Here is a 26375-nt window from a genome sequence, read left to right as displayed (position 1 = left end):
CCTCTCAGGAGCATCCCCCCACCCCCGGTGGACTCCCTTCCCAAACCCCTGTACCTGCTCCCACCTTCTCTCACCTGCAGCAACCTCCCTCACACCCAAAGCCCCAAATCCACTACTTTCACAACTTCCTCCTTTCAGAGTTGCCTCCCCTGAGGCCTCCCACTCCTCTAACTAGCTGGGCCCCTCCCTCAGCCCCCCCGCCCCCCCAGAACCTTGGCTTTTCAGCTACACAGGATTGGTGCTGCTGGGTCTGCTTCTCCCCCTTGGGCTGGGAGGGCCGCCCAAGTAGGGATCCCATCTTTGTATTCCAAATTTTGCCCTAAGACCAGTAACTGGGCCCTTCCAGCCTCCACTCTCATCTATAATCAGCCTCGTAGAATTGTGAAGATTAAATCTGAGGTCGCAGGCCAAGCTTGGGGCGCGGTGTCCGGCACGTTGTACACACTCGCTAAATGCTAGCTATCCACGGTGAACGCCGCTGGAGCCGCTGGTTCTGGAATAGAGACACAGGTGCTTACGCCCGCACCCGGGGCGAACCTCCGGGTCGGGCTAGGCGGGTGGAGGTCGCTGGTGGGCGGGGGGAGCCGTGCGCTGCGGCGGGCCTGCTCTGCGCTTCTGGCCCGGCGGCGGCGAAGGGCGGGAGCGGCCACGCTGCGCTCGGTGCTCCAGGCGCGCGGCGGCGGCCAGGCGGGACGCAGGGGGCCGGGCGCGGGGCTCGCAGGGCGCCCGCCGGGCCGCGCGCTCCGAGGGACTTCTGGCGAGGGAAGCTGGGCGGGACGCGGTGGGCGGCAGGGCGCGGGGGAAGGAACCCGAGTGGAGCAAAAGGCTCCAGGGCGTCCCCGGTGCCTCCCCCCGCCCCTCCTGGGGGAGCTAAAAGTCTGTCGGGGTGAGTCGGGAGGGGGAGCAAGTCGAGGCTCAGGTTCGGAAGATTTCGTCCGGGGGCGCGCGAGCGAACGTGTCGGGCTCAGGGACCCCGCGGAACGCCAGCCCGCCCCGCCCCGCCCCGCCCCGCCCCGCCGCCGGCCCCGCGCGCCCCGCCGCCCGCCCCGCGCTCCCCGCCGCCTCCCTCCTGCCGGCGCGAGCGGGCGGCGCGCTCCGGAGCGAGAGCTGCGCTGGAGGCTTCCTGCCCCCTCGGCGCCCGCACCTGCCCTGCGCGCCCGCCGCTGACCCTGCGCCGGCCGGGCGGCCGGGGGCGCCCCCACCCCCCTCCCCCCGGGCCGGGGAGCCGGGGGGCAGCGCCGGAGCCCGGGGGGAGCGCGGCCCCGCAGGCCGGCCGGCCCGGGCCGGGGGCAGCTAGGACGGCCCCGGGTAAGCGGCGGGAGGAGGGGCGGCGGGCGGGGCCGGGGCGCGGGGCGCGGGGCGGGGGGCGGGGGCGCGGAGGGCGGAGGGGCCCGCGGGCCGGCGGGGAGGCGGCGCGGGGCGGCCACGTGAGGGCGGGAGCTGGGGGGGGGCCTGCAAGGTGCTGGAGGCGGAGAGCGGCGGGGCTCGGGCATCCCCCAGACTCCCACCAATCAGGTCGTGGGGAGCCCAGCGTCCTCCGACGCCCCCGCCCGCCCACTCCCACACGGACGTGCGGGGACAGACAGCGGGCAGACGTGTGACTCGGCCCGTGGGACCGCAGAGCCGGGGCCGCCAGTCTGGGGCAGGACTCAGCGTGTCCAGGCCGGAGGGAGGGGACGAGGAGGAGGCTTGGGCCCCAGTGTGCCCCGGTCTGTGGCCGGGCGCTGTCTGCAGACTCACTGCGGAGCGCAGGCCTCCGGGAGGGAGCCAGGGGGCTGGGCCCCGATTCTCCATTCTTGGGACAGCCCCCTTCAGTCCACACCCAGCTCGGGACGCCGGGGTAATAGGCGCTTAGACCCGGGATCTCTGCCTGAGAAGAGGCAGGGGGCAGGATCACCTCCGAGTCAGGCTCAGGGCCACGCTCGGGCCTGGTGAGTTCCAGGCGGCTGGCCCCAGCTCCGTGGCCTCCCTTGCATCTCCTCCCTGGCTCTAGGGCTATGCCCCGTTTATTTCCCACCTATTCTCAGAAAGGGTTGATTTCTGCGCAGGGAGTGTGGCGTCCAGGAGAATCTGCAGGTAGGACAGACACATCCTAGATACCTCTAAGCTGACACACCCAGAGAGACGTGGGGGGCTCTTCTTGCATTCCTTGCCCTCTCTTCCTCTCCACCTGCTTGTGCTGGTTATGTAATTAACCCAGCTGAGGCTCCCCGCCAAGCTGCCAGTGTCCAGGGATGCCCGAGGGGGCTGGGGCCTGCAGGAATTTATGGGGAGGAGGGAACAGTCTTTACCCCAGTGGGAAGCCCATAGAAGTGGATAAACACCTGTTGGGGAAAGGACACCACGTGGGCAGAAAGGAAACCAGGGTCCTAGTCTTAGTTGATAGCTCAGCTGGCTCTGTGGTCTCCACTTCCCTCAGTCTCTGATTTTGGGTTTCGGTTTTACCTTCAATAAAACAGGGAGAAGAGTCTCTCTCTCTCTCTCTCTCTTTCTCTGTCTCATATACACACGCATACATACCACACTACATGTACGTGAGCAACAGTGGATAAGACCCATCCTGGAATTGCTAGGAGTCCCATTGAAATTTTACAAGACCTTGGATGGACAAAGGACCCCTGTACCTAACAGTGGCCACTGTTAATTGAACACCTACTGTTGTGGGCACTGGGCTATACTCTCATGACATCTCTTTGATGGCGTTACAACACCCTATAAAATGTCTTGCCTAAGGCCACACTTTAGGTGGCAGAGCTGGGAATCCGACCTTGGTGGGTCTCATCTCAGACCCTGCCCTGGGTTTTACTGTGCTGTATGTACACCTACCCCATGGATTGGATTTTCTGAGCCAGGCCAGACTGAAGGCCATTCAGCTGTGAACTGTGCACATATGGAAAGAACATGCATCCAAAGAGAAGACACACACAAAAGCGTGGCCCTGTCTGAATCCAGCAAACCCATCTGCCCTGGGCCCATGTAGTAGGCACTGTTGTCACCCTCCTGCGAACAGTCCTTGGACAGGAAGTCTCAGGCATGTACTAGCCTCCCTGGTCACCATCCCCAACAAAAGGAGAAGGCAGTGGTCAGGAGGTTTTCTTGGATTATCTCAGAAATAGGGGTTAATTACCCACCTTATATATGCAGAGCATAGCTCAGATTGGGCAGGTGGTGGGCCCACTGACCACAGCTAGGAATCATCATAGCTGGGGCTTATACCTAAACTCTAGAGTCACTCAAACTGAGCGAGCAAGGAGGTGATGGACCCGCAGCAAAGTCCAACCCTGTGGCAGCCCTTTCCTGGGCACCTGCTATGTGCCAGGCCCTCTGAGGTCAGGCGATGAGACACAGCCCTTGGCCTGGAGGCAGTCACCAGCTCGAATCACTACACTTGGGGGTCAGAGGTACTGCAATGTTGTGGGAGTTGCTGCTCTTGCCAGCCGTGTCCCTCCCGAGTCTTCTCTCGAGTGGAAATACCTACTATCCTTGAGGGATACTGTATTGACTGTGGATAACCACGTGGGAATGCTAACATTGGGTGCTGAACAAATGGTATGCTTCAGAGCCAAAGTGGTCATCTGGTCCAGGGTTCTCAACCCGGGGGGGAGGGGGGTATTTGGAAACGAGGTGTTTTTGGTCATCGTAGTAGTGACCAGACTCTGCTGCTGGCAGGTACCTCCTGGCAGCAGGGATGTAAAATATCCTGCCAGATAAAGAACTCTCTCCTCAAAATGCTGGGAGTGCCTCCTTTGAGACACACTGGACTTGGCTCCTCCGCCCCCGCCTAGGGCTCTGTGTGAAAGCTTGGGTTGGAACAAATCTAGTGTGCTTCCCACTCTGCAGCCTGCCTTGGCTGGGGGGTGGGGGTCAGACCTGACCAAAAGTCAGGCCATAATACAAGAAAGAGCGATTCCCACTTTGCGGGGGCGAAGGGGGAGAGGGGAAGGAAAGGAGAAGGGAGGATGGAGGGACTCTGGACAGCTGGAGCTGGGTGTCCTGGGAAAGCAAGACATGCCAAGGGGGTAGTGACAGCTTCAGCCAAGTCCCCAAGGTGGGTATAGGACAGATCCAGAGAAAAGCAGGCCCACCAAGCCCACCTCTTGTCTCCACAGTCCAGGTGGAGGCCGCAGAGGGCCCAGGGCAAGCAGGGGCAGCAATGGTGGGTCCTGACGGTGGCTGAGCCCCCAGCCCCTGGAATATGCAGCCCAGGGGAGCCCCAGGCAGCGGCGAGGACGCGGTGGCGGAGCGGGGCGGGAGGCATGGTCTCCACCTACCGGGTGGCCGTGCTGGGGGCTCGAGGCGTGGGCAAAAGTGCCATCGTGCGCCAGTTCCTGTACAACGAGTTCAGCGAGGCCTGCGTGCCCACCACCGCCCGACGCCTCTACCTGCCTGCTGTCGTCATGAACGGCCACGTGCACGACCTCCAGATCCTCGACTTCCCGCCCATCAGCACCTTCCCTGTCAACACGCTGCAGGTAGGAGGGCCCACTGGAGGGCCGGCCGGGGAGGGGAGCGGAGGCGTGGGGGAGAAGCTGGACTCCCACCCTTTCTGGGCTCCGGCGCTGTCCCCATCCCAGGGCTCCAAGGGCTCCGTGCCACACCATGGGCCACTCTGCTCAGAGCCATTGTTTGTGTGCTGCTTTATTCAACACATTTAATGAGCATTCAATGTGTGGTGGGTGGGACCAGGATGGAATGGCGTGCAAAACAGATGTGCAGGTGGCTCTCAAGGAGCTAACTCACGGTCACACCCATGGCGTCTGTAGAAGGGACAGCAGAAGAAAAAGCCAGGGCCAGAGAAAGGTGTGTTCTCAGAGACTGGAGGCCCCAATCAGTCTTTTGTCCAAAGGCCTTTCTTTAAGTGATGCTCTGCCCCTTGACCTCAGGACTAGCCCACTGGGCACCCTTCCTGCAGGGATTGGATTCGGATGCCCCCAGTGCCATGGCTTGTGGTGCTCCTTCCCCCAGCCTATAGGGACCAGCTCCTCCTCCCCTCTACCTCTGGCCTGGCAGGGGATGGGGTGCCAGCAGAGGCTCGACTCTAAGACACAGTTGCTCACCTAAGGAAGCCCCTAACCAGGTGTTCAGAGGTTTCTCTGGAAGGACAGATGGGGACCATAGCGTGGCCAGTTGTGACCACAGATCCATCAGTGTCTGGTGCAGGGGCTCAGGCTCAGCACTGTCTTAGAAACTCTAGGCAGGATGACCGTGGCCCAAGTCTTGGGATACTTGTCTGTCCCATCCCAGGTATGGGAGATCAACACCAAAGACAAAAGCCTGATCCACACATCTGCCCCTTGGCAACAGCGAGGTCAGAGGGCAGTGTGTCCAGAGCCAGGCCTGTGGTTCTCCTCCACAGGAGACTTGAACAGCAGCCCAAATGGATATGCACATCTCATCCTAGTCTTGCACATTGATCTTTGCTTATTTTTTCACATTTTGTTGTAGATTTAATTTTATTATTTTATTTTTTTTAAGATTTTATTTATTCATGAGAGACATGAAAGAGAGAAGCAGAGACACAGGCAGAGGGAGAGGCAGGCTCCATGCAGGGAGCCCGACTTGGGACTCCATCCCGGGCCTCCAGGATCACGCCCTGGGCTGAAGGCGGCGCTAAACCGCTGAGCCACCCGGGCTGCCCCAATTTTAATTTAATTTTAATTTTAGAATAGGTAAGACACAGTTTAAAGATCCAAAACCTTTGTTTAAAAAACAAAAAAAGATCCAAACTGTAAAAGGTTACCCAGAAAAATCCCAGTCCTGCCCCTGCCCTCTTCACCCTGATTCTTGCCCCACACTCTATGGCCATCCTCATGGTTTTTTATTCACACTTCCAATTTATTTGTCTTTCTTTCTTTTCTTTTCTTCCTTCCTTTCTCTCTCTCTCTTTCTTTTCTTTCTTTTTTTTTTAAGATTTTATTTATTTATTCATAGAGATGCAGAGAGAGAGAGAGGCAGAGACACAGGCAGAGGGAGAAGCAGGCTCCACGCAGAGAGCCAGACGTGGGACTCGACCCAGGGTCTCCAGGATCACGCCCTTGGCTGCAGGCGGCGCTAAACCGCTGTGCCACCAGGGCTGCCCTCTTTTCTTTTTTTTTCTTTTCTTTTCTTTTCTTTTTTCTTTTCTTTTCTTTTCTTTTCTTCTCTTCTCTTCTCTTTCTTTTCTCTTTCTTTCTTTCCTTTCTTTCTTTTCTTTTCTTTCCTTTCTTTCTTTCTTTTTCTTCATGAGAGACACAGAGAGAGAGAGGCATAGGCAGAGGGAGAAGCAGGCTCCCTACAGGGAGCCCAATAAGGAACTTGATCCCAGGACCCCGGGATCATGACCTGAGCTGAAGGCTCAACCACTGAGCCACCCAGGTGATCCCACACTTCCAGTTTCTTTAGACAAATAAGAAAATGTGTTCTTATTCCACTCCCTTTCTTACAGAAGAAAAATAATTGTTCTACACCTGGTCTTTTTGCTTTAGATTATGACCTGGAGACCTTCCCTGAGGGTTAGTATTTGATTGTCAGTAGCATGGCTATGCTGTACCCACTGGAGAGATGTTCCATGGAGTCCCCTCTTGTTGAACAAGTGGATTGTTTCCAGACTTTTGCTGTCTTGAGCCACGGCACACCGATAGCCTTGTCCATAGTCTCTCTGCACACAGGGAGGCGTATCTGTAAAATCTAGCCCCAGAAATGGCATTGCTAGGTCAAAGGATGAATGCGGCTGGATTTGGAAGGGGAGATTTCCCTCCCTTTCTAGGAAGTTGCATGTTTTGTGTTGTCTCAAGGACCAGACGTGAGTTCTTATTTCCCTAAAGCCTTTCCATCAGAGAGTATTGTCCAACTTTTGGAGTTTTGACAATCTGATAGATAAGAGATGGTATCCTCAGTGTAGTTTTGGTTCGCCTCTCTGATTATGACTGCAGCTGAGCATCTTTTCATAGGTTTAAGGGCTTATGCATTTCTTTTTCTCACAACTATTAATGCCTTTGTCCATCTTTCTGTTGGGTTGTTGCCCTTTTACTTCCTGATTGATCCTGAGTGTTAGACTCTCCTGGACGTCCAGGACTTCACTCCTGGACTTTGAGCAGAGACATATTGAGACAGGACCCTGCATCCCCAAAGATCAAATATAAAAGCTAAGAATCTCAGTGGCCACTGTCTGAAAAGAGAAAAACACTCCTCCCAATGCCAGCTGAGATGCAGCCTGGGAGGGTGGTCTGAGCCTCTGCTGCTCCCTCTACAGCTCATCTCCTGTCAGAGGAAGCTGGGCTTAGAGAAACAAGCAACAAATGCAGGGTTGGCCCCCAGGTTGCTGAGCCTCCCTCCACTCCCCCATGTCCTCAGAACTGGACTCAGTTTCCACGGCTCCTTCTCTGTCTTGACACAGCCCCAAGGTGGTTTCTTGCAGTCTGGAACTCTGCACGGAGCTAGCTAGAAGGCAAGCTGAGCTTTCTTGCTCCCTCCCTTCAATCAGGGGTGAAGGCACAATCCCAACAATCAGGAACCTTTCTCCTCTCCCTCTTAGGAGCCTCCAGAGAGCAGTGGGAGGGAAGGCAGCCTGGAGGTCCCCTGGAGGAGGCAGCATGTTGGGGGGAAGGTGGGGCTGTCGCCCTCAAGGGCTGGCAGCTGTCCCCTCTCCCCAGCAGAGAGCTGGAAGACTTGGGGAGCCTCTGTGCCTCTCTCCCCATCCCTCCCACTCCCTGCTGATCTCTGCTCCTTGTGTGGGTGGGGGGAGGAGCTCTGTGCACAAAGGGGTCCCAGGCTCCCAGAGGGCACCGCATCTGGTGGAGTGTAGTCCTCCCTGGGCTGAGAAGCCAGCCCCTGGTTCCCGAAAATTTTAAATTTGCCCCCAGCATCTTTCCCCTGCACCAAAGTTAAAACTCAGCACGAAGAAAAGATGCCACATCATCTCCCCGGGGAAATCCACTGCGGTAGCTTCTAAGTCTTTCAGTTGGGAAGTGCTTTTCTGGAGCCAGCCTGACCACCGCTGCCACTGGAGTCTTTCCTCCTTTATTCCTGCACTGAGGTGGAGAAGCAGCTGTGGTCCTCCAAGCCTGGCCCCTGCCCCAGTGCAGCTCGTAAGCTGGCAGCAGCTCCTCCGTGTTTTTTGCCTCAGGTCCTCAGGGGAGAAGACCCTGGTTCCCTCTGTCCTTGGAAACCTCCACCATCCCCAACTTCAGAGACCCCTTCTTTCAACACACCAGCTGCCTTCAACTGCTCTTGCGTTTGCCAGCTGCTGGAAGGTTAATCAGCTAATTAATCTCTTAAGAAACCTTCTCTTTAGTACACTCAGCCTTTCCCTGAGAATTTGCCATAAGCATTCAGGAAGCCCTTTCTCCCTGGAGCTGCCCTTGAGCCCTGTTCCACACCGGCCCCCACTATGCATCCAGTTGCAATCTTTTTCTCTGGCCTTCTCCTTCTCAACCCTGAGGGCAGTGTGGAAAAAACAGAAGGGGCAATTTGGGTGGCAATTTAAGGGCAGTGTCACAGGCAGATGTTGCAATGATCCCGCACGGAACAAGTGAGGTTCAAGACTAGCCTGGGTAGCGCAGTTAAAGAGCCTGCTAAAGGCCAACACAGTAGGGAGGCACTGAGTGGGGAGAAGGAGGTATGTAAACATGAGGAAGGCCTGGCTCTGACCCTCCCAGGAGCTCACAACAGAACCAGGGACCTGGGGATGAAAACAACTCTAACCAAGGTATAGCCCAAGGGCTCTTAGAACACAGGAGAGGAAAGGAGTTGTCCCCTGCTTGCAGGAAGGCTTCTTGGAGGAGGAGGAAGCATTTAAACTTGAAGACAGAGGATGTCAGCAGATTCAACAACTAGGTCAGAGGGCTTTGGCTCTTAGAGGCAGGCATTTATAACTGCATTTGAACAAAGGTCCCAGTGGTCAGATGAATGAATAAATGGTTTGAGTAATAAAATGGGACAAGGCAGATCTCTGCTCCAGAGGTGCACAGGACAGTGAGTGCATTGGCTCTGAAGGTCAGGCAGCGTGATCCGCCCTAGCCTGGCTGGGAGGTGCAGGAGCGGCAGCACTGAGCTCCTCCTTTCAGCTCTGGGCCAGGCCTCCTGGGGAGGGGGGTGGGTGTAGGAGGCTTGGGGTGCGGGGGCAGGTGTCAGTCTCCCGCTGGAGGTGGCTGGGGGCAAGGGGAGCCCTCAGGATGGCTCTGACCTTGGCACTGGCTGGGGGTATTGCAGGAGTGGGCAGACGCCTGTTGCAGGGGACTCCGGAGCGTCCACGCCTATATCCTGGTCTACGACATCTGCTGCTTTGACAGCTTTGAGTACGTCAAGACCATCCGCCAACAGATCCTAGAGACGAGGTGAGGAGCCAGGATATGGCCCGTTATCACCTCAGTGGGTGCCCCAGGGCTAACCACTTCCCACGGAAAGTATACCAGATTGGGGAGGGGGGCATTGGTGAGGTACCCTCTGGTTCCTGCACATATATTCAAACATGCACACCATGTTACTCTCCCCATTTCTAATAACCTACTTTGGGATCCTTACCATGGGGTGGCTAGTCTAGTGCAGTGGTTAGGAGCACAGGCTCAGGGCCACTCATCCACATCACTTTCAGCCAGTTAACAGGCAAGCCTCAGTGTCCTCCTCTGTAAAATGGGGATAATAATAGTACCACATTTTATTTTTTTAAGATTTTATTTATTTATTCATAGAGACACAGAGAGAGAGGCAGAGACACAGGCAGAGGGAGAAGCAGGCTCCATGCAGGGAGCCCGACGTGGGACTCATCCAGGGTCTCCAGGATCATGCCCTGGGCTGCAGGCGGCGCAAAACCACTCACTGCGCCACCGGGGCTGTCCAGTACCACATTTTAGACCAGTGTTGTTGTTGTTGTTTTTAAGATTTTGTTTGTTTACTCATGAGAGAGAGAGAGAGGGGGGCAGAGACACAGGCAGAGGGAGAAGCGGGCTCCCTGCAGGGACCCTGATGTGGGACTCGATCCCAGGACCCCAGCATCATGCCCAGAGCTGAAGGCAGACGCTCAACCACTGGGCCACCCAGGGGTCCCACAGACCAGTTGTTCTGATCGGAGACCATCAGGTGCCGCGAGGGCTGAGCGCTTGCCCCGGAGCAGCACCGGCCAGGCACAGCCTGCCCTTCTTGAAGTGAGGGCTGGTGAGACCCGCCTGCGGAGTTCTGAGATTCCCCCCACCCCGGCCCGCAGGGTGATCGGCACCTCGGAGACGCCCATCATCATCGTGGGCAACAAGCGGGACCTGCAGCGCGGCCGCGTGATCCCGCGCTGGAACGTGTCGCACCTGGTGCGCAAGACCTGGAAGTGCGGCTACGTGGAGTGCTCGGCCAAGTACAACTGGCACATCCTGCTGCTCTTCAGCGAGCTGCTCAAGAGCGTCGGCTGCGCCCGCTGCAAGCACGTGCACGCCGCCCTGCGCTTCCAGGGCGCGCTGCGCCGCAACCGCTGCGCCATCATGTGACGGCCGGGCAGGGGGGCTCCCCGGGACCGCGGGCTGGCGCGGCGGGCGCGGCGGGGCGGGGCGGGAGGACGCGCCTGGACGGGGAGGGGCGGAGGAGCGGGAGCCTCGGACCACCCCACCCCTCCCCGCGGGGTCTTCCCGGCCGCCCTTCCCTTGGGCTGCAGCTAGCGCAGGGCCCCGAAGGGCGAAGGGCGCCGCGGCCTATAGGGACGGTGGGGGGAGGGGGGAGCGCGGGGCGGGGAGGTGCTGCCTTGGTCGCCCCCCCCCCCGCCCGTCTTCTCCAGAGAGTGTGTCTGTCGTTGCCCTGCGTCTGTCCCCGTGTCTGTCTGCCCGAGCGTCTGTTGGTCCTCAGCTGTCGGTCTCCTCCGCCCCCCGCCCCCAGCTCCGTCCACAGGGCTCTCATTTCGTTCATCCCCTCATCGCAGATCCTGGCAGCTTCTCTGTGAGGCCAGCCTTTGGACCGTCAACACCACCGGCACAGGGCAGAGAGATGTGGGTGGCCCCAGGACCATCATCAGGGTCCTAGGGTTGAGGTCCCAGGTCAGTCAGGAGAAGGCTGAGCTCTCGCCCTTCCAGGGAGATCTCCCCGCCCAGCAGCCCCCAGAGACACAACAACCTACCTTCCAGCCTTAACTCGATGGTCCGTCCCTGCCGGGTGCCCCTCATCCCCTTCCTCACCCCACAGCCAGATCACCCCTGGGTTAAAACTTTTTTTTTCTTCTTGACACAATGTGGAGAGGGAATCCCCCAAAGGATGAATTTATTTCCACGATGTCAGGTTCCAGCCCTCTATTCCCTCCTGCGTTGGGTGGTCTGCAAGATTAGGGGATGTTGGGTTTGGGGGGCTGGTGGTGGGCAAGATGGTGCCCTGGGGTGGGAGGTGGTTAGGTTGTGCTACCGAACGCTCTTATCTCCCCATCCCACTCCAATCTGACTTCCCCAGACCCTGCCTGCCTTGAATCTCAGATTTCTCTGATAAATCTGAGGAGGAACAGAGCCAGGTAAAGAATTATGGGGACCTTTGTGCTTGGGGGAGATATGCCCACATCCCCACCCCTAGATAGAGGCCCTCAGGATCTGATGCCCTCTTGTCCCAACACCAGTTGGCCCTATCCCTGACTCACTCCACCCCATTTTCTCTGGCTGTCTGGCCGGTTTCTACCTCTCGTCACCGGAGCTGATCACTGTCAGTTTTGTACAGATTTAGAAATAACAAAATCCATGAAGATACTAGGAGTGGCCTGAGGGATTACTGGGGTACTTGGAGGGTGTGAGCAATGGTGCGGTCCCGTGCCCCCACCCCCCACCCGGGCTGAGCTCTCCTTGAGGCTGAGTCCTGAGCCCTGGTGTGGTGGGAGGATAGGAAGGTCCCTTGTTAGAAGAGGGGCAGACAACCAACCAACCCAGCCTTGATGTAGCCAAGCTGCAGTGTGTAGACCAGAAAATCAGGTAGCCCAGAGTGGTGATGGAGCAGAGTCTGGGGAAGGGGGCCATCGGTAGGGAATTTATCCAGATCCAGTGTGAGAGGGAATCTGATTCTCCCTTCCACTTCCCCACCTGATTCTCCCTCCACCCGTGGGGTGTAGCGCAGCCCTGCAGTGACTGCCCTGAGCTTGGGCAGTCCAGTATTCCTGGGTTCTAGTCCCTGCTGTGCTGCATGACTTTGGGCAAGTGACTCGCCCTCTCTGAGTCTCCCTCTGAAACAGAGGAGGTGGCTCCCCTTCCCCACACCTTGGAGTGGGTGGGAGGGTAAGGAAGAGGGCCTGCCTCCTTTTATCCCCTGCATCCCAGCCCCCCTGGTTCACCAGGGGGATGGATGGGGTGAGGGATGGCAGCATCTCACCTGCCCCCATCACTGTCACCCCCAGCTGAGGCACCTGAGGTGGGCATGGGGGACCCAGGCCTCCGGCTGCCCCTTGTGGGAGCCATTGGAATGTATCGCCTGGCCGGCCCCCCTCGCCCCCTGCACTGCACTCCCAAGTATTTGAGTTTGATTCCTTCCACACCCATTCTGAGTCTCTGTCCTCCCCACCGCCCCCACCCCCCACCCCACCCAGGGTTTCCCACCACAGGGGTCTGGAAGTGTGTATGATGCCCATTGCGCTGTGATCGGAAGTCAGATTAAAAATCAGGGAGTGTTTTCCCTTGTTTCTGTACAAGGCATTGGTTGGCTCCTTTCCTGCCCGGGAAGGGAAAGGGCTCCCTACAGGGCCCGCCGGCCTGCTGAGCTCTGCTGCCGATGGACCGGAGGACCGGCAGGGTGATGAGGTTGCTCTGAGTCCCAGAGCCTGGGGCAGCCAGGAGGCTAAGAGGAGTTTGGGACTCACCTCTCCACCTGGCCCCTCCCCCTCCAGCCCTCCCACACTGATCAAAACCATCCTGAGGGGAAGTGAAAGGCCTCCCCTGCCACTCTGGGGAAAAACTTACGTAACTGGTCTCAAACCCCCCTCCCCCCGCTGCTGCGGATGTGTCTTTGTTCCCACTTGTGGCTGAGCCTCTGCGGGCCCCTTCGTGGCTGTAGATGTGATAAGAACACTCTCCGCCATCCTTCCTGACTCCGAGTGATCTCAGTTCCCAAAACCCAGAGCAAAAGCTTTGAAGTCCCGAAGGCCTGTGTGTCCCTGTCCTTGGTGCTGACGCAGCAGCAGCTTCCTGGAGAGAGCGGCTTTCTTGGCAAAGTTGGCTGAGCCTCCAGAGAGGAAACCTCTTCACCCCCAGCTCCCTGGCCCTTATCCTCTTCCACTCCAGCAGGTAACTCTTGAAGCTGTATCTTCCTGCACCACTAAAATCCTAGAGTGAGGGACTCAAGAAGCTTGGGGCTCAGGGACAGACCCACAAATATATATATATATTTTTAAGATTTTATTTATTCATGAGACACACACACAGAGGCAGAGGGCGAAGCAGGCTCCATGCAGGGAACCTGATGTGAGACTCCGTCCCGGGACTGCAGGAGTCAAAGGCAGGCGCTTAACCGCTGAGCCACCCAGGCGTCCCAGGCAGTGGTTTTCAATTATTGTGTTGTGTGGCAACATCGAGGGACAGTTTTCCAAAACGTAGATATTCATGAGAGACACAGGCAGAGGGAGAAGCAGGCTCCATGCAGGGAGCCTGACGTGGGACTCGATCCAAGGTCTCCAGGATCAGGCCCTGGGCTGAAGGCGGCGCTAAACCGCTGAGCCACCCGGGCTGCCCGACAAATATTTAATAAGAAGAGTTGTGGAAATGGTGGCCATGGCCAGAGGCCAGGAATTTGAGGAGCTGCTCTGGGGGAAGGCAAGAAGACCCCTAAGGTGGCCCGGGTGGCCATAGAGTTGGAGTGGGAGTGAAGGGTTGCCCCTTTGCCTGAGAAGCAGACTGAACCTGTATTTGTCTTCTGCCCCCACCCACACCCTCACCCCCACCATGGCCCTGGAGAGAGCTCTTCCTGTAGCTGGGAGTCCAGTAGACACATGGCATCCTTTTCACTTCCCCTTCTCCCCCAGACTCACAGGCTTGGGGCTGAGAAGCCTCCTCCTCAGACCCAGGACTCCTCCTCTGGTGGGAGTTGAGCTTGATCCCACTGCTGGAGACCAAAGGCTGGGGACTGCTCTTCAGTGGGGCAGCCGGTTCTTTCCTCTTCTTTCCTTCCTCCTCTTCCCCTGCTGAGGTTCCAGCCACCGGGGCTGCCTTGCCCAATGCTGCTCTCACCAGCCTGCCGCTGGGGGGTGCCCTGGCACCCAGGGGGAAGTAGGCCAATGGCTTGGGGATGCGTGAAGGCTGTTTCCCAGGCCTGTGGTCTCTCCGGGGCCGGATTCTGGGCCTCAGCTTCAGCTTGTAGATGGATGGAACTCTCTGGGGCTTCCGGAGTGTTCTCTTGCCCTTGCCTGGACATGCCTGGGTTTTGTCAGAATTGGGGTCTGAGGGTGAAGGTGTGGGGGCTTCCAGGCTAGCAGACACAGTAGGGGCTAAGCAGTCCTGTCTTCCTTGACCTGGTACCTTCTTCATCCTGGTCTCCTTGGCACTCAGGTTCACCTTTACCTTTGCCCCACTGAGCTCTCTGGCTCCCACTTTCCCTTTTGGGCTTCCTGAGTCTGTTGTGGCAGCTAGTTTAGGGGAACCCGTAGAGGCTAACTTCCAGGCTCCCACGTCCACTTTAAGGAGGGGCGGGGGTCCCTGAGCCAGTTCTTGGATGACTTTGTCATAAGGACCCCCAGGCTCAGGCCACCGCCCACCTAGGCTGGGGACATAGACTCCACTTCGAGGGATGACTTCTGGAGACTCCACTCCAGACCCTGTGCCCTGGGGGCAGGCACCCGCCACCTCTAGCAGCTTCATGTTGGTCAAAAGCTCCTCCTCGGGACTATGGTAGATAGCTTGATCCTTGGTTCCACCCAGGGGAAGGGGAGGATATCGCCTCTCCCACTCCTGTGGGCCCAGGCCCCCGGGCTCCCCAGCTTTTGCTGTTACCTGGGTGTCCAGCTTCTGGTCCCCTTGTCTTGCATCCACAGAGAAGTCCCCTTGTCTACACCCAGCCAGGTCCCCAGTGACAGCCCTTGGAATGGGGCCACTCCCCAATTCTGTCATAGGACCTCCACTTGCAATACCTGGAAAGCTGCTTCCTGGAGTGGGGGGGCGGGCAGGGGGAGGCCTGACAGGGATCTTGGTGGGCCCTTTAACAGGGGACAGAGATTGGACAGCTGCTGGCTTCCTGGGCTGGAAAGAAGCACCCTCGGCCTCACCCCTGGTTGGTGGCCTGAGGCTCATGGGCCTAGCTGGGCTGGAGGAACGAGGCAGTGGAGATAGTCCTCTTGCTGGTGTCCTTTTGGCAGTGGTTTTGGGGGCTTGGAATCTCTGGGGGGTGGGGGCCCTGGTGTAACTTCCCTGGCTGTCTGTCTCCTCGTGAATCCAAGATGTGGGAGTCCTTCCTCTAGGATGTTCAGACGAGTATCTCTCCTCCCTCTTCCCTGAGGAGGTGCACTGTGGGTCTCGGCCCCCACTGGGGGGTAAAGATTGGGGGCTGGGTGGGCTGTCCCCAGCTGGCAGCTGCCTCCAAGATGGGGTGGGTGGCTTCTCCTGGCACCTAAAAGAGAGAATCACAAGGCTGGAAGGATCATCTAGTGCAGTCTCCTGGCTCTGGGAAGGGATGACCTCTCCCCAGCCACACCAAGAGGGCCAGGCTTCGTGCTGAATGTAATAGGTGCTCCCTTGTCCCTCTGTGCCTGCCCGAGTCCTCCTTATGACAGATGCTGTTTATGTTTACTCTGTCTCATTCCCTGTGTAGCAGATAGAAGCCTGGTTTGGACGCTGGGTTACTTCAGGTCCCAGAGCTACGGGTCACCCGTCTGTTTTACTGTGAAATGGCAGAAAGTCCTTGGGAAATCATTATGGGCCTTTATGGGCCTCAGCTTCTTCAACTGTGAAATGGGAAGGCATATGAAAAAGCTGGATGATCCCCATGCACCTCCCATGCATGTGTGTCGTTTTGGTTCTGAACACCTGGGGCAGGAGCACTGCCAGGACACCTGCTTCTCTTAGGGTGGGGCGGCCTCTGAGAAGGTGGATTCCAAAGAAGAAAGAGACCCTGCTCTGCCCCTCCCCCTTGTACCTCAGGAATGGTGCTGTGTGTCTGGGGACTCCTGCATCTGCTCCCCGTTCACTGTGTGCTCTAGGGGAGGAGGAGGTGGGGGGCCTCAGCTTCCGGCCTGAAGAGGTGTATGTCTTCCAGTCCACAGGGGGCAGCGGGCTCTGGGAACGGCTGATAGTCATCCAAGGTTGGGGCTGCGAGGGCCCATCCTGCACCCTCACTTCGTGCTGCACCAGTGTGGCAGGAGGCTTCTGGAAACTACCCGTCTTGTGTGCTACCAACATAGCCCCCCCAGAGAGAGGCGAGAGGAAAGGGTTAAATTCCTGCCGATGGGGCCCAGTGTTGTCCTCCCCTAGCTGTCTCATGCCCCAAACCCTCATTAGAGATGGTAGGACCTACAGTGGCAGTACCAGAACTTCCTCATAGTGGCTCAGGGGATGAAATCTGATCAGAGGGCCCCGCGTGGAGACTCATTTAAGGCTGCACTTCACTTGCATTGCAAGTTCACATCTTCTACTTAGATTGCATGCTTATTTGGGGTAGCTTGAGATGCTAACAGAGATTATGAGAGGACTAAAGACCCCTCCAAGTCATACTTGGTGGCACTACTATGGACATTAGAGCCAGAACGAAGACCCTGCCCAGAGGCACCCTGACCCATGCTGATTCTGTGTGTTTGGCGTAATCTTGTGGCTGTAATTGGTATTGCACAATGGCTACATGGCTTCCTTCAGGCTTCTGAGGGCATCATGCCGGTACCTTCTTCTTCGTTTTTTTTTTTTTTTTTTTTTTTTTCTTTTTTGCACCAGTACCTTCTATAGTATCTTTCTTCCTCCATCCCCACATACTTCTTGCCCCTGGAGATCAGACCTGCCTCCTACCTCTGCTTCTGGCCTCCTGACCCAGAGCCATGGGGAAGGGACTCTCAGGACTCACAGAGGGACGTGCACCGGCAGGGGTCATGTTTGTCCAGATAATGGCTGAGAGTGTCCCAGCCTCCTCCCACACGCACCATCACGTGGGTCCTGAGGATCTGTAGGGGGCAAGGATGAGGTTGAGGGTGGGATGGAGAGTGTCCCTTCTTCCTGGAGCAGCCTGCAGTTTTCCACGGCACTCCCATCCATGCACACGTGAGCACATAGGTAGGTACTCCTTGCACGGGTGTATTGTTGGGGGAGGGGTGTATTTTGCAGCCTGCCTCTCCTCCACAACTAGCATCGGATAGCACATGTTGTCGAAGGTGGCGGCCAGGCTGACAAACAGAGTTGCCTCACAACTAGACAAGGGATCACACAAGCACTGTGCAGCCTGATGCCAGAGCACTCTCTTCTCTCCCTTCACTGTAAAGGGATTTTCACCTGCACATGCAGTATCAGAAACGTGGCCCAGGGGCGCCTGGGTGGCTCAGTCGATTGAGCATCTGACTCTTGATTTTGGCTCAAGTCACCATCTCAGGGTTGTAAGACTGAACCTGTGTTGACTTCGGAGTCGGCTTGGGATTCTCCTCCTGTGCACACTGCCCCCTCCCACTCCCCCACTCCCTGTTCTCTCTCAAAAAAAAAAAAAAAAAAAGTGGCCCTGGCTTTGCAGGAATCCTAGGAGTGCTGTCACCTCCACTCTGGGATTCCGGAGGCAGGTCACAGTCTCTCCAGGCTTCCATTTCCTCAGTTGAAATTCCTTGTCCCTCCCTACTTCACAGAGCTGTTGGCTCAGGGTTTGGGTGAGGACCCAGGGAGCTCCGCCCCCAGGTATGGCCTGTGATCAAGGAGAGGGCTTGGCCATGCCCATGAGCTGCTGGCTAAGCCTCTGGGTACAATCTGGGCCAAGTACGAGGGGGCAGGTAGTGAGAGGCACATCTTAGACCTATAGTGCTGCTCACTACCAAGCCAGGCATGTGGAAGGTGGACTATGCGCCCATGTGGCCAGGGCTGAGCACTGAACACAAACTTGGGGTCTCAAGCATGTGGGTGGAGTGGAGGCAAAGGAAATTCAGGAGTAGCCTTCACACTCTATTTCTGCCTGGACACCCCTCTGCGCTAGGCTAAGGTGGAGTAGATGGGGGCAGTGTTCTGGCTGCCCTAATGGGAGGAGGGGATGGGACTGCCAACTTTGCCAACGATCTTCTGGGAATTCCTCACGGGAGAGCTAGAAAGCCCCAAGGCCCGATAAGTTGGGGTGAATGGTGACACCTGGGCAAGGTCCCGTAAAAGGCAACCCTATTCTGCAGATCCTGGGGACGCCCCTACTCCCCACCGCAGACTTACCCGGATGAAGATGAGGGTGTTGGAGTCCCCCACACGGTACTTCCCCTCAGACACTTTGATCATGGAGAACTGAACTGGGCACGTGCAGTGACTCACGAGGCTCTGAACCTGTGGGCAGTGACAAGGGGCTCAGCCCTCTCTCTGTGCAGGTGCCCAAGCTCCGTACCCCCCACCCTGGGTCAAACCCAATGAGGGGGAGCCTGCCTGTCCCTAGAGCCAGCCTCCAGCCTTCTGCTGAGGTCCCGGTGGAGGCTGAGAAGCAAGTGCCGAAGACTCTTAATGACCCAGTGAGAACAAGACCTTGGGTGGTCCCCTAGAGTCCAGGGCCCTTGTTGGGGGGTGAGCTGACGGAGGCAGTGGGGTGTACTGATGAAGAAGGTGGGCCTTGGACTCCGACAGGCTTCGGCTGGAGTCCTGCCTCCGCGGCACCATAGGCCTTGGGCAAGTTAAGAAACCGCCCTGAGCTCGACTCCCGGGGAGTAGAAACGAGTTCATCCCAGTGCGAGCGCCGCCTCCGTGCCAGGCCTGCTCGAGCACCTCCCAGGCGCTGGCCGGGTTAATACTCGGCAGCCACAGAACGTAGGGGCTGCCGCACCTCCACGCTACGGATACGGGAACTGAGGCCAGAGAGGTTCGGTAATGTGCCCCAAGTCACAGAGCGGCGGCGCAGTGGAACTAGGATTGACCTGAGGTGTCAGGGAGGGTGCCAGGGGCTGTGGGCCCAAAAGCCCTCCCGCGGGGCCCCCACGAGACAGGTCTAGGGCGCGGGGTTGTAATAGAAACGTGGTGAGCAGCTCCGCTGGGACGGCCTGTGAGGAGGATTGAGCCTCGCCCTGGAACACGGCTCAATCCAAGCCCAAGCCGCACCGAGAAGTCGGGCAGGGTGGGGGCGGGGCTGCAGAAGGGGGTGGCTCCGATCGGCGCGGGGGCTGGGGGGGCGGGGCCGGGGCTGGAGGGGGCGGGGCCGGGGTGGAGGGGCGGGGCCGGGGCTGGAGGGGCGGGGTCGGGGCTGGAGGGGGCGGGGCCGGGGCTGGAGGGGCGGGGCCGGGGCTGGAGGGGCGGGGCCGGGGCTTGGGGCGGGGCCGGGGCTTGGGGCGGTGCTGGGGGGCGCGTCCGGAGCCCCTCACCAGCTGGTCCAGGTGGCGGAAGTGACAGGGCCGCCGCGCTGGGGGCTCGGGCGGCGGGGGGTCCGGCGGGGGCAGGGCCAGCTCCTGCCGCAGCTCCTCGTCGATCTCCTCCTCCAGCCGCACCAGGGTGGGCGCCGCCACGCCGAAGCGCCAGGCTCGGCGGCCCAGCTCCAGCAAGCACAGCACCACGTTCTTCACGTTCTTGCGTCGCACCAGGTCCTCGGTCTCGAACATCACCACCTCTGGCAAGCGGAGGCGGGGAAGGGGGGCAGGCATCCTGAGCCCCCTGCTGACCTGCGCCCAACCGAGCAGCTGGGAGAGCCCTGGGGTCATCCCTGGCCCCGGGTGGAGCACTGGTGCGGGGGGGGGGGTGGGGGGTGGGAGAGGTGGCTGGGATCGCCGGATCTGGGAGTCAGGCCAGCCCCTAGGAGGGGCCTGAACAGACTCGTGCAGACAGGGTGCAGACTAGGTGGCCCGTCTAACAAGACAGGGTGGAGTGGGAAGAGGTGACACAGCCAAGCAGAGGAGCCCGACAATACGGGTCTAGCAGTAAGAAGCAGTTTGTTCTGCTTCCCACCCACACAGCTCACCTCCAATATCCAGCGGACTTCTGGAACTCCACCCTCAGCCCACAGATACCCAGGCAAGGTTGAGTACAGGCTCTGGAGACTGACTGCCTGATTTAGGGTCCCGATGCTCCCACCCAGCAGCTGTGTGTCCTTGGACTACTCCCTGAGCCTCAGTCTCCTACTCCGTAAAGTGGGGTGTAGACTATTTCATCTGGTTGCTGTGAAGACAGTTAAGTGTCTGCAGACAAGATCTGGCTACAAGGGGAGTGCTGGGTAAGATGCTAGCTTTTCTCCACCTTCCAAGCCTGCTCTGCACTGCCTTGCCACCAGCCAGCAGCCGGGCCTGACTCTTGCCTCTGCTACACCCCACACACCCTTTGGTCTGGAGGATGGCACAACACCCAGCTTCATCACATTAAGCCTCAGAGATGAGGGACCTTGGGGGGGGGGCAGGGCCAGCTCCTGCCACAGCTCCTCCTCAGGTCGGTCTCCTCCTCAGTCTCCTCCTCCAGCTGCACCAGGGTGGGAGCCAGGCTCAGTGGCCTAGGAGATGAGGGGCCCTGGCCTGCACTCCCCTGTGCCTCACAAGCCTCAGCACAGCTGGCTCCTCCCTAATGTCCACTTGCCTGCCTCCCCATCCTCGCTCCACACCCTGTAGCCCTGTGTCTTCACCCACTCTGGCTTCTCCTAGTTGTCCAAACACAGTATCTTCTCTGTGCCTTCGCCCCTGCTGTGCCCTGCCTAGAATCCCCTTTCCCCAAATGTCTATTTGTTCCCCAGGACTCAGTTCAAATCTCCCTCCTCTGAGTGGCCTTTCTTCGCCTCCACTTTCCACCTGTTTCCTCCCCTGGCTCCTCAACACATACACTTCTTTTGGGGGGTTTTGAGCACTTTGGGCTGTAATTTGTGTCTCTATTCATCTGTTTCTCTTCCTAGACCATGGACTTTTTGGGCACTGGGTCTCAGTCCTCTGGGTCCTTTGTGCTGGGCTAGGGATAGAGACAGGGACTAAATGTATGTTTGTTGAATGAATGACTTATTCAATCAACACATGTATTTATTGAAGATCTACTGTGTGATGGGGAAACTGAGGCACGAAAAGAGGGGAGCTGGCCAAAAGCCAAAGAGGAAAGAGGATCCTGGCTCCTGACTTCCAATGCAGCCTGAGCCTCAGAGAGGAAGTGGATGTCTGGTAAGATAAGGGCCTGGGGAGGGGGTGCAGGGTGGTTACCTTGGATGCCCATCTCCTTTCGACACCACTGGATGAAGTTGGAGACGTTGTCCCGGGCCTGGAAGGTGCCCGGCTGGGCGGCCCCATTGCAGGAAACCCCAGCCCGAGGCAGGGGAATCCTCTGGGCTCGAGCAGGTGCCTCAGTCAGGAAGGCCAGGGCAGCCTCAGTGATGGCATTGGCGTGCCGGCACAGCACCAGGCCTGTCTCCAGGACCTGCAGGAAGTTGGCCGCGTCGATGTCCAGCCCGTAGAGATCCCGAAGCCACTCGGCCAGGTCCTCCTTCATGGCTTCCAGGTACTGCTCGCTGGACTTAAAGGGCCGGATGCTGCGCACCGGTGGCCCCAGGGTCCCAGGCCTCCTCCTACATCCCCCAGGCTGGGGCATGGTCGGACCCTCAGCAGGGAGGGGGTGGGTGCCCCCCGTCTCCCGGTGCTGCATCTTCACTCTGGCTACCTGCTGGGCCTCGGCTGGTTCTCCCTGACTCAGAGGTTCCCCTTCCCCTCTCCCAGCACCCAGGACTTCCGGCTCTGCTACTTGCAGCTGGCTTCAGCCTGGCCCCGCCACCCCCACATTCCTCAGTGCCTGCCAGAACTTTCCCTACTTGGTGGCCCTGCAGTGACCTCACTCTTGGGCTGCCCAGTTTGCCCAGAGTTCTCTACCTCCCAGGACAGATGGACAGTGAGGACAGTGCTCTCTCTCCCCTAGTTCTAGACCGGTCCAGCTGGCTGCCCCCCACCCCCCAGCGGCCAGCAGTTAGCCCTGCTGTCAGCCTCTCCACTCTGCTTTCCCCTCCTCTCCTAGGAGACGGGGCTGCTACAAACACTCCCCGTTAGCCCTTGGAGGCAGCCAGCCAAGGACTGCCCCGCAGAGCCCGCCCTGGGACCTCATGGAGCCGGAGGACAGACCCGGGCTGGCTTCTCTCCCCTGCTTGTAGGGCGCGGCTTCCAGGGAGAAAAGCAGGGCCAAAGGTTGCTGAGCCCCTCGGTATTTAGTGAGCACTGTAAGGGGATGAAAGAGACACAGCGGTAGAGCTGAACACCTGACTTCAGCCTGGACCCTTCTCTGTATCCTTCTGTTACTTGCATATGCTACCTCGCCTCTCTGTGCCTTATTTTCCTCAACTGTAAAATGGGAATGATGTCTACCTATGGGGTGCTGTGGAGAGTAAAGGAATGATGTAGGTGGAAAGTCCTGGGCACACTCACACTCGGGACTGGGTGGGTCCCAGCTCTCGCTGATTCTCCCACAGCCCTGTTTAGGCCCCATAATCCTCATGTCCTGTGAGAAGCTGCTCCGTCCCCCACTCGAACCACGAACCACAGGATTCCTCTAGAGTGGGCTGTCAACTGCAGTACCTCACCCTGGCCGCCACAATGCATTCCTTTATTAAATATCTGTAAGGATCTCCTATGTGCCAGGCACTGTTATAGGCCCAAAGATCAGAGATCGAGCAATAGGTGAGGCGCCTGACCTCATGGAGGCTGCACACATGTTAGTGGGGATTGGGTGACGGGTGACAACACATACATCTCCAGTAAGTCAGATGGTGATAGCACTAAGGGAGATGGGACAGTGTGTGGAATTTTATGTGAGGTGGTCAAGGGAAGGCCTCACTGATGTGGTGATATTTGAACGGAGGCCTGAGAGAAATGCGGAAGCAAGCCAAGCAGGTATCCGGGGGAAGGTACTCGGGTAGAGGGAGCAGTCAGTGCCAAACCTCCAAGCAGGGACGTGCTTGGCATCATCCAGGGAATGGCAGGAAGAGCTAGGGTATGAGGCAGAGAGGAAATGGACACCCAGATCATGCTGTACTTTTCTTTACCTTTGAGAAGGTGATTTTCTTTCAATTATTTTTGAAAGGCATCAAGACCGTGATTCTTATGTCCATTTCATGGATGAGGGAACAAGAAAATTGAAGAGGGCAGAAGGCCTTGCTTCCTTCCGATGCAGACCTCTCCATAGGGTTCTTGGGTGTCCTGGCCAAGTGGCATCCAGTCTTCCCCAGGGTGAGAGAGCAAGACAGAAGCCACGCTGTCATCATTACCCAGCCTGGAAAGTCACACTGTCATATCCACAATATCCTATTGTCACCCGGGTCGGCCTCACTTCACGAGGGAGGGCAGTACGAACACGAATACTGGGATCCAGGGATCACTGGGAGCTTTCCTATCCCAGTACAGAAGAGCTAGTTCTTTTTTCTTGCAAGCTAATAAAATCCTATTACGTTCAGGTAGTAGGGTGAGCTTCCCTGAAACTGGGGAAGATGGGCCCAGTCCCCAGAAGAGGAACTGCAATAGGTTCACGTCAATCACAGCAGAGCTAAGGTTGAGGTTTCTGTTGAGCCTCCAAGATGCTGTGGAAGCAGCAAACCAAAAAAGGAACAAGACTCTATGCAGACTTATGGAAGCAGTATCCAAAAGCTGTCACTTGACTCTCAGGTCTCTCTCTCACTAGAGTACGTCAAGAGTTAGGTTGTTGCAGGGCAGGAGAGGACTTAGAATTGTAGCTGTGCTGTGCCTCTCATGACAGGCCAAATGATGGCCCCAGAGACAGCTGCGTCCTAATGCCCAGAACCCATAAATGGCACCTTATGTGGCAAAAGGGACTTTGCAGATGTGGTTAAGGATCTCGAGATGGGGAGATACTCCAGATTGTCCAGGTGGACCTTAAATGTAATCACAGGTGTGGGGCAGAGGGTGGTCTGAGCACAGATTAGGAGATGTGACAGCTGAAGCAGACTGAGTGCGCCACGAGCCAGGCACCCTGCAGCCTCTAGAAGTTGGAAGAAACAAGGAGCAGATTCTCCCGTGGAGTCTCCAGAAAGAGTCAGCCCTGCCAATACCTCGATTTTATTCCTGTGAAGTTCATTTCAGACTTCTGACCTTTAGAACTGCAAAAGAATAACTGTTGTTTTAAGCCACTGCATTTGGTGGTACTTTGTTACAGCAGCAACAGGAAACTAATGCCTGTCACCATCTCTCTCCTCTCCCACCAAACAAGGGGAGAAGCGGAGAGAGGCACAGGACCTATCATAGAACTAGACGTTTATCCCCAATCACTAGGGAGACTCAGTGACCTGAAGTCTGACTCCGGTGTGGGACATCGAAAATGCAAACTGTAGGCTGGCTAGCTGCTCCATAGTGGGGACTAAAGAGAGGGCTGCACTGGAATCAGGAAGCAGTCTTCTCATAGGTGGAACAGAGGATGGGTGAGTGCTCCTGTGTGCCACTCGGCCAGGGACAGGGTCAGTAGAGGGGAAGACCTCAGTAGAGGGGGAGCTGGCAGTGGACCAGTGGATTCCTAGGTGTGCAGGGCGGGGGGATGAGTGACCCCCAGAATCCAGTTTATCCTCCTAGATCCAAGGGACTGCCTGGATTGGGGCAGGAAAGGCAAACACCAGTGGTTGGTCAGTGGAGAAGGAAGGAGAGGCAGAGCAAGAGGGAGGAAGGACCCGACCATGTCTTCCACCTGTCACCCCATCACATTGTTGCTACCAGTCATGGAAGGCCCAACCTTCCATGGAGATGTAACATTGTATCAACTTTCAGTGACTACAGTGACTGCTTTTCCATGGCCTGGGAGTTCTCTGAACAAGTCATAAGACCTGTCTGAACTGTCCTTAAGGGACAAGGGAAAGAAGCTTTCTTCCCCTTGAGCAGGTTTAAGGGGACTATTGGAGGCCAAAAAAAAAAAAAAAAAAAAGTTGTTTTATAGCTATACTCCAAGAGTCCTACAGGTACCAATTACAGCCAAGCTAGGTCAATCTTAGCCATCCTATTTCTTTTCTTAAATGATTGGTTTAGGATGGGTGTGTATCTTGTGTCTATCCAGTGAGTCTCAAAGAGAAGTCTGCTGGAGGGCTTCTAAGAAGTCCCTGGACTGTGGAGACTTTCTGCTTTGGTCATGGTTGCACCAGGACACGATGCTTGGAGCTGCAGCAGCTATTTTGCAACCAAGAAGAAAGACAAAGAAGGCAGAAGGGAAATATGAAGAGATGCCTGGGTCCCTAACAACCTCTTCAAGCTGAACCAATCCTGGAGCCTCCAACCTCAGACTTCTTAAGTGAACTAATACATTTTATAAGGTTTCAGCCATTATTATTGGGCCACTCTCATATTCCAGCAATTAAATATATCCTAACTGACATGATGTTTAAAGAGTAAGAGGCCCCATTCATTTTATATGAAGTCTTGTTATATATACTCCCACTTGGGAGCCCTTATATACCATGATATCAGGTATTTCTTCTTGTAACTTAACTATTGCTCAACTAAAATGAATACAGCATCTCTGTATTATACCTGGTTATTACAAGTTAATGAGCTGTATGCACTATTAATTTACAAATTAAAATCTAAAAAAGTACAAAAATTATAGCTTTAGGGGCACCCGGGTGGCTCAGTCAGTTAAGCATCTGACTCTTGATCTCAGATCAAGTCTTGATCTCAGGGTTGTGAGTTCAAGCCCCATGTTGGGTTCCAGGCTCAGAATGGAGGCTACTTTAAAAAAAAAAAGATAACTTTTGACACTTGATCTCATTTTGTTCTCTAGATTTCTGTGAATGGTAGAAAATAATGCTTGTATAGCCAATAAAATGTAACTCATTCTCTTCTGGTTTTAAGCAGTTTCTTTTGAATACAAATCCAATCACGTCTGAATTCATGCTTATTATCAGTAAAATTTCTCTCCTTTCAAGGAGTCTTCCAAAGTGGCATCTGAGAGCAGGAGGCATGTTCCTGGTGTGGTAGGATTACCTGTTCTCGTGCTTTCACTGCAGACAGTGTTTACTACTTTGTGATCAATTTCCAATGTGGTTTCATGCTGGTATTGTTTGTTAAGACAACCCAACTTTTTTTTTTTTTTAAGATTCTATTTATTTATTCATGAGAAACAGAGAGGGAGAGAGAGAGGCAGAGACACAGGCAGAGGGAGAAGCAGGCTCCATGCAGGGAGCCCAATGTGGGACTCGATCCCAGGACTCCAGGATCATGCCCTGAGCCGAAGGCAGGTGCTAAACTGCTGAGCCACCCAGGGATCCCCAACAACCCAACTTTTAATGAAGGTCCACAAAACCCAAAATATCCCTGAAAAGAGTGAATGGAAAAAAAACAAAAAAAGAACAAATAAACACCCTAAGGATGACAAAGGGCTTTTGGGCAGATCAAA

The 26375-nt window shown here is 56.6% G+C and overlaps 2 protein-coding genes and 1 long non-coding RNA gene across 13 annotated transcripts; 2 read left to right on the top strand and 1 right to left on the bottom strand.

The window, feature by feature from the left end:
• Positions 1–493: 493 nt before the first annotated feature.
• On the top strand, positions 494–12998 carry RASL10B (RAS like family 10 member B). 5 transcript variants are annotated; one of them, XM_049114214.1, is made up of 5 exons: positions 1508–3549; positions 4110–4472; positions 8105–8231; positions 9190–9314; positions 9669–10171. In XM_049114214.1, the coding sequence occupies exons 1-4, from the start codon at positions 3523–3525 to the stop codon at positions 9264–9266; spliced, it is 594 nt and encodes a 197-aa protein (XP_048970171.1). In that variant the 5' UTR covers positions 1508–3522; the 3' UTR covers positions 9267–9314; positions 9669–10171. The 5 variants fall into 5 exon arrangements, with proteins under 5 accessions (XP_048970169.1, XP_048970168.1, XP_048970171.1 ...); XM_049114213.1 differs by lacking the exon at positions 9669–10171 and adding an exon at positions 10181–10320 and having other exon boundaries at positions 1528–3549; XM_049114212.1 differs by lacking the exons at positions 1508–3549; positions 8105–8231 and adding an exon at positions 494–510 and having other exon boundaries at positions 9669–10150.
• An 828-nt stretch (positions 12999–13826) lies between these two features.
• GAS2L2 (growth arrest specific 2 like 2) lies at positions 13827–22001 on the bottom strand. Its single transcript, XM_025439711.3, is given in 7 exon segments — positions 13827–14027; positions 14030–15513; positions 16039–16291; positions 16954–17050; positions 18282–18389; positions 19409–19650; positions 21209–22001. Coding segments are annotated over 7 exon segments (2682 nt in total). The 5' UTR covers positions 21648–22001; the 3' UTR covers positions 13827–13968.
• Positions 19489–25819, top strand: LOC112655015 (uncharacterized). Of its 7 annotated transcripts, none has more exons than XR_004819069.2 (6): positions 19489–19624; positions 19994–20250; positions 21044–21169; positions 21344–21503; positions 22144–22273; positions 23042–25819. It is a non-coding gene; the product is annotated as an uncharacterized LOC112655015 (long non-coding RNA). The 7 variants fall into 7 exon arrangements; XR_004819067.2 differs by having other exon boundaries at positions 19608–19764; XR_003133510.3 differs by lacking the exon at positions 19489–19624 and having other exon boundaries at positions 19802–20250; positions 21402–21503.
• Positions 25820–26375: the final 556 nt, after the last annotated feature.

Source organism: Canis lupus, chromosome 9 (assembly GCF_003254725.2).
Source record: "Canis lupus dingo isolate Sandy chromosome 9, ASM325472v2, whole genome shotgun sequence".
In the NCBI taxonomy this organism is placed as follows: Eukaryota; Metazoa; Chordata; class Mammalia; order Carnivora; family Canidae; genus Canis; species Canis lupus.
This window is presented reverse-complemented; position numbering and strand designations above follow the sequence as displayed.